The sequence below is a fragment of the Aquarana catesbeiana genome, linkage group LG01, assembly GCF_042186555.1.
Source record: "Aquarana catesbeiana isolate 2022-GZ linkage group LG01, ASM4218655v1, whole genome shotgun sequence".
NCBI classification, from domain to species: Eukaryota; Metazoa; Chordata; class Amphibia; order Anura; family Ranidae; genus Aquarana; species Aquarana catesbeiana.
In genome coordinates, this window is record NC_133324.1 from 106544767 (window position 1) to 106558655 (window position 13889).

The following is a 13889-nucleotide window of genomic DNA, read 5'->3' on the forward strand; positions in this document are numbered from 1 at the left end:
GAAATAGACCTCTCCCTCAATAGTAGATTCCTCCCAGCAACAATTGACCCTCCAGCAACATAAGACACACCCCCCCCAGCAACAATAGACCCACACACAAAAATAGATCCTCACCAGCGACAAAAGATACCCTCCACCTGGTAGCATCAATAGACCCTCCAGCACATCCCAGTACTCCATGCCTTAAAATACATCCAGTGCTGGAGGTGCTGAAACTGCGTTCCCTCGCGTTCTTGCTGAAAAAAAAAGCACTGTTCTTCTCTATATACATGCAGTATATCTGCCCTGTAAATTCTGTCACGATGACGCTTTGGATTTCCTAGCAACTATTCAACATTATTATCTGATATCCATTGATTTTTATTTCACCAGTAATATCAAACAAGTTAAAATAAAACTAAAGGCAAAACTTTTTTTATTTTTTAAGTGTTGGATAGAGTAGAGAGGGATTAGTACACCTGTCATGTTTTTATTGCTATCTCTGCCGCTGTTAGGGAGATTCACCCTCTCCATTTCTCATCAAAAATGAAAGTAAGAGAAAATCCCAAGTTTTGAGTTGTCCCCAGAACAGTAATAGAGGGGAAATCTTCCAATGGGGACACTAGTCCTGATGACCTGAGGGTGGGGGGTTTCCTCAAGTTGCAGGGAACTCTCACTTCCTGTTTTGGCTAGGGGACAGGAAGTGAAGGTAAATCCTCCCAATGGGACACAGATGTCAAAGACTTGGCAGGAGTTATAATCCTCCTTTCCTCTATCCAAAAAAAAAAAAAGGTTTTGCATATCATTATGCTTTAATGTTGATACACATCCAGATACAGAGGGAAAGAGTAATTTCTCTCGGTGGTATGTTAATTTTATTGGAATTGAAGGGATAGGTTGTGGATGGTTATTTACATATTAAAGAGGAGGTCCAGGCTCATTCAGAAAAAAATAAAAGTCAGCAGCTACAAATACTGTAGCTACTGACATTTAACCACTAAGGCCCCTTTCACATGTGCGGACAGTATGTCCGTATTTCATCCATCCGTTTTCGGATTAAATACGGACATACATGCATCCCTATGGGATAGCGGGTGTCAGCGGATGAAAATCCGCTGACACCCGATATCATCCGTCCCCGCTATGGTCCGATTCTGCAGACTGAGGAAAATCCTAATTTTCTATCCATCTGCAGAGTGGATCGGATGAACACGGACAGACAGTCCGTGGTCATCCGATCCCCCCCATAGGGGAGAGCAGAGATCTGACAGAGCGGTCCCCCTGAGCAAGCGGATGTTCACGGGGCGGATCATCACGGATCTGTCCCGTGTGAAAGGACCCTTAAGGACCAGGTCTATTTTTCAAACTTGTTTTTTTTTTGCTAGAAAATTACTTACACCCCAAAACAATATATATTTTTTTTCAGACACCCTAGAGAATAAAATAGTGGTTGTTGCAATACTTTATGTCACACCGTATTTGCGCAGCGGTCTTACAAGCGCAATTGTTTTGGGAAAAAATACACTTTTATGAATTAAATAATAAGACAACAGTAAAGTTAGCCCAATTTTCTTCTATATTGTGAAAGATAATGTTACGCCGAGTAAATTGATACCCAACATATCACGCTTCAAAATTACGCCCTCTTGTGGAATGGCAACAAACTTTGACCCTTAAAAATCTCCATTGGCGACGTTTAGACATTTCTACAGGTTACCAGTTTTGAGTTACAGAGGGGGGCTAGAATTATTGCTCTCGCTCTAACAATCGCGGCGATAACTCACATGTGTGGTTTGAACACCGTCTTCATATGCGGGTGCGACTTGCGTATGCGTTCGCTGCCGCGCTTGAGCTCGGCGGCATGGGGCGCTTTACATTTTACTTTTAATTTATTTTTTTTACACTGTCTTTTAAAAAAAACATTTTGGGTCACTTTTATTCCTGTTACAAGGAATATAAACATCCCTTGTAATAGAAAAAAAGCATGACAGGACCTCTTTAATGTGAGATCTTTAGTCAAAAAGACCTCAGATCTCATATTTACACTTAAAAGCAATTAAAAAAAAAAAAAATATATATATATATATATATATATATATATATATATATATATATATATATATATATTTTTTTTTTCAATAAAAAATGTTTTCCCCTTCAAGACCATTGGGCAGAAGTGACTTTGACATCACTTCCATCATCCAATGGTATGGAGCCGAGCAGGGGGCCATCTTTCCCTCAATGGGGGGCCATTTCTTGAGACATAAACATTGAAGTCCAACGTGGGACCTCCCCTTCTGATGCATTTCACCTGATGATTGGCTTAATCCAAGAGATCAATGAGAGTGTAGGTATCTATAATTTAGCCCTCTTTCAGTGAAACCCATCAGAAAGGGGATGCCCCAGATGGCTTCAATATTTATCTCTCCTGAACAATTAAAGTGGTAAAAAACAAAATGTAAGTATATTGCAGGTTACCAATTATTAGATGTGATGGCTGCATTAGTTTTCTTTTTTACATTTTATATTTTTTTTTTTTTTTACATTTTATTTCTACTTTATTTTCACCTGGTGATCCATCCAGTAACACACTTGCTGTATTAGGGTGCCCACATTCTGGATGAAGGAGCAACAGAGACACCTTTGGACAGCAGCATTGCTAATCTAGGGGAGGGGTGTGTTAGATGTACTAGCAGATTTAGATGCACGAACAAATTGAAGCCAAACGCCTTTTCTTTTTGGGATAAAGGTTTTACATAAAAAAAGCCCTTACAATGGTTTGTCTCACCCCTCTAACTGCTATATCTACAGGACAGCATGTTCTGTTAAAAAATAACAGACGTACTGCCCTGTTCACCAGGTGAAAATGAAAGAAACCCTAAAAAAGAAAACGAATGCAGCCGTCACATCTAAGAATCGTAAGCTGCAATATATTAATTGTTTGCCTCTGGGTTTAATACTGCTTTGAATTTTATTGAACACTTAAATATTTGTTTATAGAGGGTAGCATAGATAAGCGCTGATCCTGAATTGCTTGAAAACTAGAGACACTTAGGATTTTTCTTTTTTTTTTTCTTTTGTTATGTGTAGTAAGCAGAAGGTCAAAGTTTTCCATGGCACAAGGCGTCTAACTAAAAACTCAAATAACATGACATTGTTTTCATACATCATTGGGTGAAACGCGTCACACGGTTGAGGGCCCAAATGTGGCTGCAGTGTTTATATCTGCAGAATAATTGACTTTTATTAAACACTGGAATATTTGGCATGGTAGTCTTCACTTATGTATCTATAAAGGATAGTTTAGACAAACTCACATCCAGAATCTGCACCCACTTGCCTGGAAATTAGAGCCAGTGGAGAGGCTTGGGGACGTCCACTGTGGTAAGGGACCATACTAGGTATTTCCTCTCTGAGCCCCTTCTGTGGAGTTTATTAACTTGTATAAAAGTTATATTATAGAAGAACTAAACTGAACTAAACTGAAAATGGGATTTAATTCATTCTGAATATTCAAAGCAAACTCACCCAGTTATCCATCCATGTCTCCATGCTTTAATTTTTTGAGAAATTGCTTTGAAAAACACCCTCTAGTCTAGTATTTCTAGCCACAGCCATCTGGAATAAAGCACATGACTCATGAAGCATTTACTTCCTGGAATCCATCTGCTCTTAGTTCAGGCATGCAGGCAGGAGGGTGTGTTTAGCTGAGAACCCCCCCCCCCCCAAGAAGACTCCTGGGATGTATAACATTATTCTGGCCTAGATCAGAAACCAGGAAGCAACTGAATAAATGAAAAAAAAAAGTTTAAAATAAGTAAATACAATATACTTTGATATATATGTAATAATACTAGCAGCTTATGAAATAAAAATAAATAATGTTGATTGAAAGAGTTTAGTTAAGCATTAAGTCTGTATTTTTAATGTAATGCAATTCAAATATACGATTGTACAAAGTAGCTGTTTTTCTTAGGTGGGTGTACTATTGTATTTTATGGGCATGTCTCAAGAGTTTTCTTTTAAGTTAGAGTTGTATTATGTGTTTCTTGGTATTAGTGTGTATCAATAAAATGACACTTTTCCAGCTGTGTGGTTAATTTGTCTAATTTAGAAACCTTCACGGTATGAGAATTTGTAATTGATTCCTAAGTCAGCACACAGTGGTGCCGAAGCTCATGTAAGGATTTAACCACTTCAGCCCCGGAAGATTTGGCTGCTGAATGACCAGGCCATTTTTTGAGCTTCGGCACTGCGTTGCTTTAACTGACAATTGCGCAGTCGTGCGACGTTGCACCCCAAACAAAAAAAGAGCAACAATTTTGAAAAAAAAACCCACAATATTTTGTACATTTTGCTATAATAAATATCCCCATTTTTTTTTTAAAAAAAAGCACATTTTTTCTCAGTTTAGGCCGATATGTATTCTTCTACATATTTTTGGCAAAACAAAATCACAATAAGCGTATATTGATTGGTTTGCGCAAAAGTTATAGCGTCTATAAAATACGGGATAGATTAATAGCATTTTTATTATTATTATTTTTTTTTTTTACTAGTAATGGCAGCGATCTGCGTTTTTTAATTTTTTTTTTTCTCATCGTGACTGTACATTATGGCGGACACATCGGACACTTTTGACACATTTTTGGGACCATTGGCATTAATACAGCGATCGATGCTTTAAAAATGCACTGATTACTGTAAAAATGTCACTGGCAGGGAAGGGGTTAACACTAGGGGGCGATCAAGGGGTTAACTGTGTTCCCTGTTTGTGTTTCTAACTGTAGGGGGAGGGGACTGACTAGAGGGGATGACAGATCGTGGTTCCTACCTATTAAGAAAAAACACGATCTGTCTCTCCTCACAGAACAGATTTGTGTTTACACACACACGTCCCTGTTCTGCCTCTCGTGCCCGCGATCTCTCGTGGCTGGCGGTCATAGCGACCGTCGGCCATGACTATCGGCACCCCCACAGTGCAGCGGGCGCTTGCCCGCGCCTCTGGCAACACGTGCGCGCCTGCTATCCCGATCCCGCAAGCCGACGTATAGCTACGACGGTTCCCGGGATCGTGCCAACCTGCCCCAGTAAAATGACGGCGGCTGGTCGGCAAGCGGTTAAGGACTAAGTAAACTTCCTAGTCCTAAACCTGTTTAAGACTCCATTCACACTAATGCGTTTTTTGATGCATTTTGCAGTAATGCATGGGAATTTTTTAACAGGTTTAATAGGTTCCTATGGAACATGTTCACATCAATGCCTTTTTGTACCTCTGCGTTTTTGGAAAGGGTCAGGGACTTTTTTTCATGCAAAATGCAGCGTTTTGCATGTAATAGAATTCAATGGACCAGCATCAAAAACGCAAGTGCAGTGTTTTTGCAGCGTTTTTGATGCGTTTTGCATTTTTGGCTTTTTTTTTTTTTTTTTTTTAGACTGTATACAAAAAACTGTAAAAAAAAAAAAAAACGCAAAACGCTGCAAAAACACTGCTCAAAAACGTGGCAAGCATCACAAAAAAAACTCCAAAAACACTCAAAAGCAACATGCATAGATGTTAATCGAGCCTAAGGCTGGATTCACACCTATGCAGTTTTAGTGCTTTTTGCATTTTGCAGATCTGCACTACAGTCCATTTAACATGGTTTCCTATGGAACACGTTCTGTAGTGCAAATCTGCGAAATGCAAAAAGCACAAAAAATGCATAGGTGTGAATCCAGCCTTAGGCTGGATTCACACCTATGCATGTTGCTTTTGGGCGTTTTTGGAGTTTTTTTTTTCATGCTTGCCACGTTTTTGAGCAGCGTTTATGCGGCGTTTTTGCCGCGATTTGCGTTTTTTTTTTTTTTTTTTTTTTTTTACAGTTTTTTTTTACAGTCTAAAAAAAAAATGTAAAAAAAATTAAAAAAAAAAAAAAAATGGCAAAAACGCATCAAAAACGCTGCAAAAATGGTGCACTTGCGTTTTTGATGCTTGTCCATTGAATTCTATTACATGCAAAACGCTGCATTTTGCATGAAAAAAAGTCCCTGACCCTTTCCAAAAATGCAGAGAAACAAAAAAGCATTGATGTGAACATGTTCCATAGGAACCCATGTTAAAAAATTCCCGTGCATTTCTGCAAAATGCAAAATGCATCAAAAAACGCGCTAGTGTGAATGGAGCCTTAGGGCCAGTTTACGCCAGATGCAGTTCTGTGTGCTTTTTTTTCTGCACTAAAAATGCATACACAGTGTTTTCCGTGTATTTCAATGGCTTTAGTTTACACCAATGCAGTCAGTTTCAGTCAGTTTCTGCACTGGCTGGAACTGACTGCATTGGTGTGAACTAGAGCCATTGGAATACATGGAAAACACTGTGTATGCATTTTTAGTGCAGAAAAAAAAGCGCACGGAACTGCACGAATCTGCACCTGGTGTGAACTGGCCCTAAGGGCCAGTTCACACCACAAAAATGCACTCATGTGTTCTGGATCAATTTTGGTTACAGTTCACATCACATGCAGTTCCAGTGCAGTTCTGTGCAGAAAAAATGCAGCACACTCTACTTTTTTTTTTGCAATGGAAACTGACTGCACTGGTGTGAACTTGAGCCATTAGAATACATGGAAAACACTGTGCATGCATTTTTTTTTAACCAAAAATATGCAGATGAATATGTATCGTCCTAAACTGAGGAAAAAAAATGTTTTTTAATATATTTTTTGGGGATATTTATTATAGCAAAAAGTAAAAAATAATGCGTTTTTTTCAAAATTGTTGCTTTTTTTTTGTTTATAATGCAAAAAATAAAAAACGCAGAGGTGATAAAATACCACCAAAAGAAAGCTCTATTTGTGGGGAAAAAATGACGTCAATTTTGTTTGGGAGCCACGTTGCACGACCGCGCAATTGTCAGTTAAAGCGACGCAGTGCTGAATCGCAAAAAGTGCTCTGGTCTTTTGCCAGCCAAATGGTCCGGGGCTGAAGCGGTTAAAAAAAAGCAAAAAAAAAAAAAAACTTCTTATTCCTGTGTAGTAAGCATAGGGTTAAAATGTTTCATGTCACAAGGTGCCCAACCAAAAAATGAAATGGCATGGCAATTTAAACCACAGTGGAAAAAACAAGTCAAGTCCCAACACCTATAAACCACATTTCTAACTGCTCTGTATGTCAGTCAGGTCATACATAGAATAAAGCTCTTTGCTTAAAGCTCAAAGGACTGCTTAAAACACAATGCGACTTTGGGCTGAAATTCTATTTCTCATCTTTCTACAAAAAGGTTAGTAAATTTCACTTTTAGCTCTATGTTTTGCAAAAATCAGAGAAATGTGGACTATTAGGTGGACAAATCACCTGCTCAGCCTGTATAAGGCCTCTTTCACACGGGCGGCTGTTCTGTCGCTGTTAAAAGCATGTTTTCCAAGACTCCAGGCACAGCGTTCACTTGCAGTTGTACATTGCGATTAGCTGCGTTTTCGTGCGTTTACATGCAGCTGCGTTTAGCTGCGTTGGAACATTCTTGCCATTTCTGATGTACTTCCTGTTGTTTTTCTTTCCTTGTTGCCGCTGCTATCTGCAGGAGAAATAGTACACTGCCATTACCTGCAGTTATGTGCAGATAGCTGCAATAAATCGCTCCTGGACACAGTCAAATGTATTTTTTCTAATTGCAAAAAACCCCATGTAATGAAACCGTTGCTAAATGCAGTGTGTGAATGGAGCCATAAGAAAGCATTGTATGAATTTAGCTGCTGTAGATGACTTGATCAATCTTCAGCTAAAAGCTGAATTCTATCCGCCCGTGCGAAAGGGGCCTAACACTCCCCATAGTTTTCAAATGACAGTCTCCCAAATAGTTCATTTTTAGCCACATTTAGCCATTACCTCCCAACTTTTTGAGATGGGAATGAGGGACACCTATAAGCAAAAGTATGCAGGAATAGAACACACCCCTTGCCACGCCCCCTTAAAGGAGAATTGTACAAAAAAAAACAAGATTGGTTAAACCCACAAGTGCTTTTTTTTACCATTACTATTCCTTTATATTGGCTTTTGGAATTTACAAATGCAGCAATTTAGAAATCAGATAAAAGGTTTAGCACTGGAAAACACTTTTTAATAGATAAAAAGTGGATTTTATATACATCTATATAGATCAAACCAAAATGAGGGACAAATGAGGATGAATAAGGGACAGAGGGACATTGCTCCAAATCAGGGACAGTCCCTCCAAATCAGAGAAAGTTGGGAGTTATGATTTAGCTGCAATCAAATAGGTAAAATGTAGCACTTAACAGCTTTAAACAGCTATTTTAAAGGGACAATGGCATCAGACATAGTGGAACACTTTCTGCTATTACTATTGTATGTGTATCTAGCTTGCCTCTATTGCCAGTTCTAGTTATAGTACGTATAGCATGTGGAATTACACACCAATTCATTATAATATATGCTGTAAGCTCCACTGATCTACAATAGGATTACATGTTGCAATTTTCCAGTACTACTTTAGTCCACAAGAGAGGTTTTGACAATGACTGTCACCCAAAGTGTACAAAGCAGAAGGCTGGGAAGAGCAAGTGTCCCTCCAATGACACCCAGAATCTTCTCTTGGTGTTAATCTATGACATCGCTAACACTGGTACAGTAATGTGACATTAGAATAGTACAATTATATCAAATTATATATACAGTACTATGGTTATGTTCTGTGCTATGTATTTTGGAACATGGAATATCTGTTGTACTAAATATATTTTTTTAAAGCCTAATAGAATTTTCATTTTAAATCAGTTAAATACTGTACATCAAGACTAATGGTGTTCAATGTCTTACAGTTCATTTTCCTTCTAAAGCAGTCACAGCCTGAGTAGTAAATACTGTCAGCAGCTGCAGAGAGGAGCCTTTGCTCTCTTTGCACAAACAGTGGTCTCTCTGCAGAGGTCTAACACACCCTCTATTTGGTCAGACTTAAAGCTTTGCAATCACTACAGCTCATGCTCCCTGCTGATTGGAGAGCTCTGGCTATAACTTAGCAGGAGTGGTTTTGGACATCTGCACAGAGATCAATGCTTCCCCAAAAAGAGCAAGGGTCCCACTCTGCAGCATGCTGGCAGCGGACAGCATTTTCTACTCGGGCTGTAGCTACTTTAGATAGACACTCTTTAGAATTCCTTCACACCTCTGCACCACAAATGTTGGTGCTTGTGAAAGATTCATCTACCTGTTGAGAAAGGTACATGAATCTGTCACATGGAGGGCAGCACTGAGGCTGGAGTGTCCATAGCAGACAGGCACATGAAGGGGGCTTTTTGTTGTGGGGTGGGCAGAGCATGATGGGAACCTTCAGACTAGTCAACTAATCTCAGTTTTCCCTATCGGGCTCCATGAACCCAACAAATGGCCAGTTCCAAGGGCGCTGTTTCTGTTGGATGGGCGGAGCCTGATGGGTAACTCTGATAGACTACAGTAGTTGCTTTTGATTGACAGCAGACAGTAATGGGAAGATATCATAGCCAGCAGCCCTCAAATTTTCCACTCGCCTACTCGCATTTTGAAAAATGAGGGCTGGCGAGCGTGGGCTGCCTGGGAGGGGGGGGGGGCGATCACCACCGGCATGCGGGGTTGAATGGGAGCCCTTCTCCCAGCGATCAGCCCAGGGGAAGAGAGCATGGAGGAAGGAGATTGCCGGCCAGATCACAGAGAGGGGATAGCCCGCTGTAACCGCTTACATTAGAATTGCCTCCGCTCGCCGTCAAACACAGCCCCACCTCCTGACCAGGCGCCTGTAATAGACAGAACACCGGTCCAATGCTGAGACTGTTCTGTCAGTCACAGACATCAGGTCAGGAGGTGGGGCTGTGAGTGACGGCTAGCGGAGGCAGGTCTAATGTAAGCGGTTATAGCGGGCTATCGCTCTGTGATCCGGCTGGCAATCCTCTTCCTCCACTCTCTCTTCCCCTGTGATGATCCAGCTGCCCTCTCTCCTCCTCTGCACAGGTGAGGCTGCATTGATGGGCACAGGTGAGGCTGCAAAGGTGGGCACAGGTGAGGCTGCAATGATGGGCACAGGTCATTTCTCAAAGTTACCTATCAGGCTCCACCCACTGTCAGTGTGCTCTTGTGTCATTATTTGGTAGGATGCTGGTGGCTTGCATACTAGCCACCAATGAAGTAAATGCAAAACAAATTTTTTTATACACATTAATAAAGTATCGAACACGCAACAGCCCACCCCAGTACAATACTTTGAGTATGTCTAAATTACCTCCAATTTTAATGAATAAAATTAAGTGAATGAAAGGCGATCTATGAGTGATGAGTGGAGGTGGAGTGGATGCATGAAGGGTTTGCCTCCGCCATTCATAGATCATTTTATATTTATGGAAGTTATAGTACAGCTTCTTTGAATGTAGGATGGAGATGGAAAGGTTGGGCATAGTCAGTACTGTTAATGAATGCCTGTCACAGATCCAGGGCTGGTAATAACCCTGCAGCTCCAGAAGAACACTGCTGCAGGGTATAATAGGAGGGCTTTGGATTTCCACTATGACAACTGACAACAGCACATGGTACACTTCGCATTGAGTGTAAGTACTGTCTCTTGTGCTGATTGTTACATTTTTTTTTTACCACGAGTCACGTAGTCTAGGGTTAGTCCTGAACAATAATACATAACTGAATAAAAAAATATTAAAACTTTAAACATCATATCTCGTCAGGAACCTCAACCGCTAGTACTGTCTCTAACAGGCGGGGTACCTGTCCTTAATCTACCAACTTGCAAATGAACGCCAAAACTGGGAGCCAGGGCCTTAAATAGGCTCTGCCTGACACAAGAAGACTGCTAGAGTCACATGGGCTGGCAGCATCCAATAAGGTAGCTTCCCCAGTGACCCAGGAAACCATAGAGGAACCCTGTTCCTCATGACTTCCTCTCAAACAACAGTGCCGATGCGAAACAGCATCACCTGCAGTGGAGAAAGTGGACTGCGCTTGCCTACAGGCACACCAAGAAGAGGATAAGCCAGGAGCGACGGCTGGGGACCTGAGAAGAGGAGGATGGGGGTCACACATAAGTATATCATGTTTGTTATTTAAAAAAATATTGACTTTATCACTTTAAAGTGGAACTTCACTCTCTCTAACAACATTGACTATTTTTCATCCTTATGCCGCTAGCATTAGTAAATAGATAGGAAAGTATATCATATTTACTTGTTTTAAACTTTTTTTTTCTATTTCTTCAGTTACTTCCTGGTTTCTATGCCTAGTTAAATAAAGTCATACATCCCAGGAGTCTTCAGGAGGGGAGGGAGGGTTCTCAGCTCAGCCTATAGGAAAGATGGATTCCAGGAAGTGAATGCTACATGAATCATCTGCCCTTACTTAAGATGGCCACTACCAAAAAAGCCAGGAGGTGTTTTTCAAAATGATTTCCCAGCACAATAAAGCATGGAAAATGAATGGATGGCTGAGTTTGCTTTGAATATTAAAGATGAATTATTTAGCATTTTTGCTTTGTGGTGCTCAGATGGGGTGCAGTTCCACAAGTCACAGATTCTTTTTAAACATTGAGCCCGGGTTCACACTATACCGGGCTGCGGATCGCACAGGAGCGCTGTGCGTCCCAGTTACCCGTTTCAGGGACGAATCAGGGACGATTCTATGCTTGAATTTGGCCCTGAACCGGAGCCAAAGACGCACAGCGTTTTTGTGCAGTGCGCTCCGCAGCCGCCCCGGAGATATGTGAACCAGCTCCATAGGGAGCCAGTCACATTCTCCTACTATGCGAATTAGATGTGGGGAAACGCACATCTAATTCGCATAGGTGTGAACCTGGGCTAAGTGTGTGCTGATGCTTTCAATACAACTTACAACTGTAACATTTATACATGTTAAAGTTAGTTGTCTTGTATAATAAATGTATTTTTTTCTATACAGGTTCCTGCCTGGAAATAGTAGGAGGTCGCAAAGTTGCTCGTTATGCAAGGCCATATATGGCATTAATAAGTTCACCTGAAAAAATATGTGGAGGAGTCCTAATACACCCCAAATGGGTTTTAACAGCTGCTCATTGTAAAGTGTAAGTGTTAAGCGGTTTAGCAAAACCCATGATCAGCCCATGGTGGGTGCAGATCATGGCTGTGTCTAGCCCAATCCTTCAAGCGACTGTAGAAAGAAAAAATACATACTTCAACTTCTGTTTTTTTACAAAAAAGACAGTTAGGCAAAATGGGAAAATAGAATCATTATGGGGCTTATTTCAAATGGAGTGCAGATATAAATATTTACTGTCCACACTGCAGCATTTACTCCACATTGCACTTTGTATTTACAACTAAATCATAAAATGCAGGCCATGGGATGTTCACTGCATAACGCTGCAAAGAACATTCCATTAAAGGTGGTGAGGCTGGTATCTGGATTTTACAGGTCATGTGTCTGGGTTCTCCTCTTTCAGGCATATTTCCCCATTAATTATAATATTAATAACAAGTATTGGAGTCCTAAAGCGAATATAGTGGTAGGAACAACTGTAAAGTGCACCAGAGAACTTTAAAAACATGTTTTCTTATCTACACTAAAATCTAGGTGACTTCTGGGACCTTACATATTATAACTTTACACAGGATTTCTGGATGTGTCTGCCAATATACTTACAAACAAGCTGACATACAAGAGTAGTTGATGCTTAGAACACACTTTCAGACGAAGTATTCAGTCAATTAACAATTATGCCCCGTACACACGGTCGGATTTTCCGATGGAAAATGTGTGATAGGACCTTGTTGTCGGAAATTCCGACCGTGTGTGGGCTCCATCACACATTTTCCATCGGATTTTCCGACACACAAAGTTTGAGAGCAGGCTATAAAATTTTCCGACAACAAAATCCGTTGTCGGAATTTCCGATCGTGTGTACACAAATCCGACGCACAAAGTGCCACGCATGCTCAGAATAAACAAAGAAATGAAAGCTATTGGCTACTGCCCCGTTTATAGTCCCGATGTACGTGTTTTACGTCACAGCGTTCAGAATGATCAGATTTTCCGACAACTTTGTGTGACCGTGTGTATGCAAGACAAGTTTGAGCCAACATCCATCGGAAAAAATCCTAGGATTTTGTTGTTGGAATGTCCGAACAAAGTCCGACTGTGTGTACGGGGCATTAGGCTTAATGTACTCAGGATGTTTTAAAACCTCTCCTGAACGATGGAACTTGACAGCTAGTAACTGACATTTAAAAAACGTGTTGCGTTTACATGCCGTGTTTAGCCGCATTTGCGTTTAGAAGCATTTTTTGCATTGCAAATGCCCAGAAATGTATCTCTATCCATTAAAAACGCCTATAAACGAAACGTGGCTAATCACAAATTATCACGTTTACAAGCTGTTACAGGCATTTGGCATTTCAACATCCGTCTTGAACACATTTTTTTGCTTTCCAAAAAATGCTTCTAAACTCAACTGCCTAGAAATCACTAGAAACGACCCTGTGTACATGTACTGATAAGATAACATAGAGGAGAGTTCAGGGGCAGCTAAAAAAAACACCCAACTGCTCCTAAACGTCTGTTTACCAGCAGCAGTATACACGAGGCCTAAGTGGATTGAAACATGCTTGGGATAGACATATGAGGCGTGTCTAAAACGTTCAGTGAATGGTGTTACAAAACAAATTACCTTCATTTGCCTTCAAAATAGTTGCCATTCTTCACAACACACTTTTGGCAACGTTCATAAAGCTTCTGGAAACTGTCAACAAAGGCCTCTTTAGGAATCGGTGGCAGAACCGCTGTCACACATTCTTGGATTGCCGCCGTGTCTGCAAAGCGTGTCTTTCATGACGCTCTTCAGGCAGGAAACAGAAAGAAGTCTGTAGGTGCCAGATCAGGGGAGTACAGTAGATGCTGCTTGGATTCCG

The 13889-nt window shown here is 40.7% G+C and overlaps 1 protein-coding gene across 1 annotated transcript in view; it reads left to right on the forward strand.

The window, feature by feature from the left end:
* Positions 1 to 7071: 7071 nt before the first annotated feature.
* The window catches only part of LOC141133237 (granzyme A-like), a 29447-nt gene continuing 22629 nt past the window's right edge, over positions 7072 to 13889 (forward strand). The window contains exons 1-2 of the mRNA XM_073622498.1: positions 7072 to 7240; positions 11905 to 12046. Coding sequence (XP_073478599.1) covers positions 7195 to 7240; positions 11905 to 12046 — 188 coding nt within the window. The 5' untranslated portion in view covers positions 7072 to 7194. The remainder of the gene's footprint in view (positions 7241 to 11904; positions 12047 to 13889) is intronic.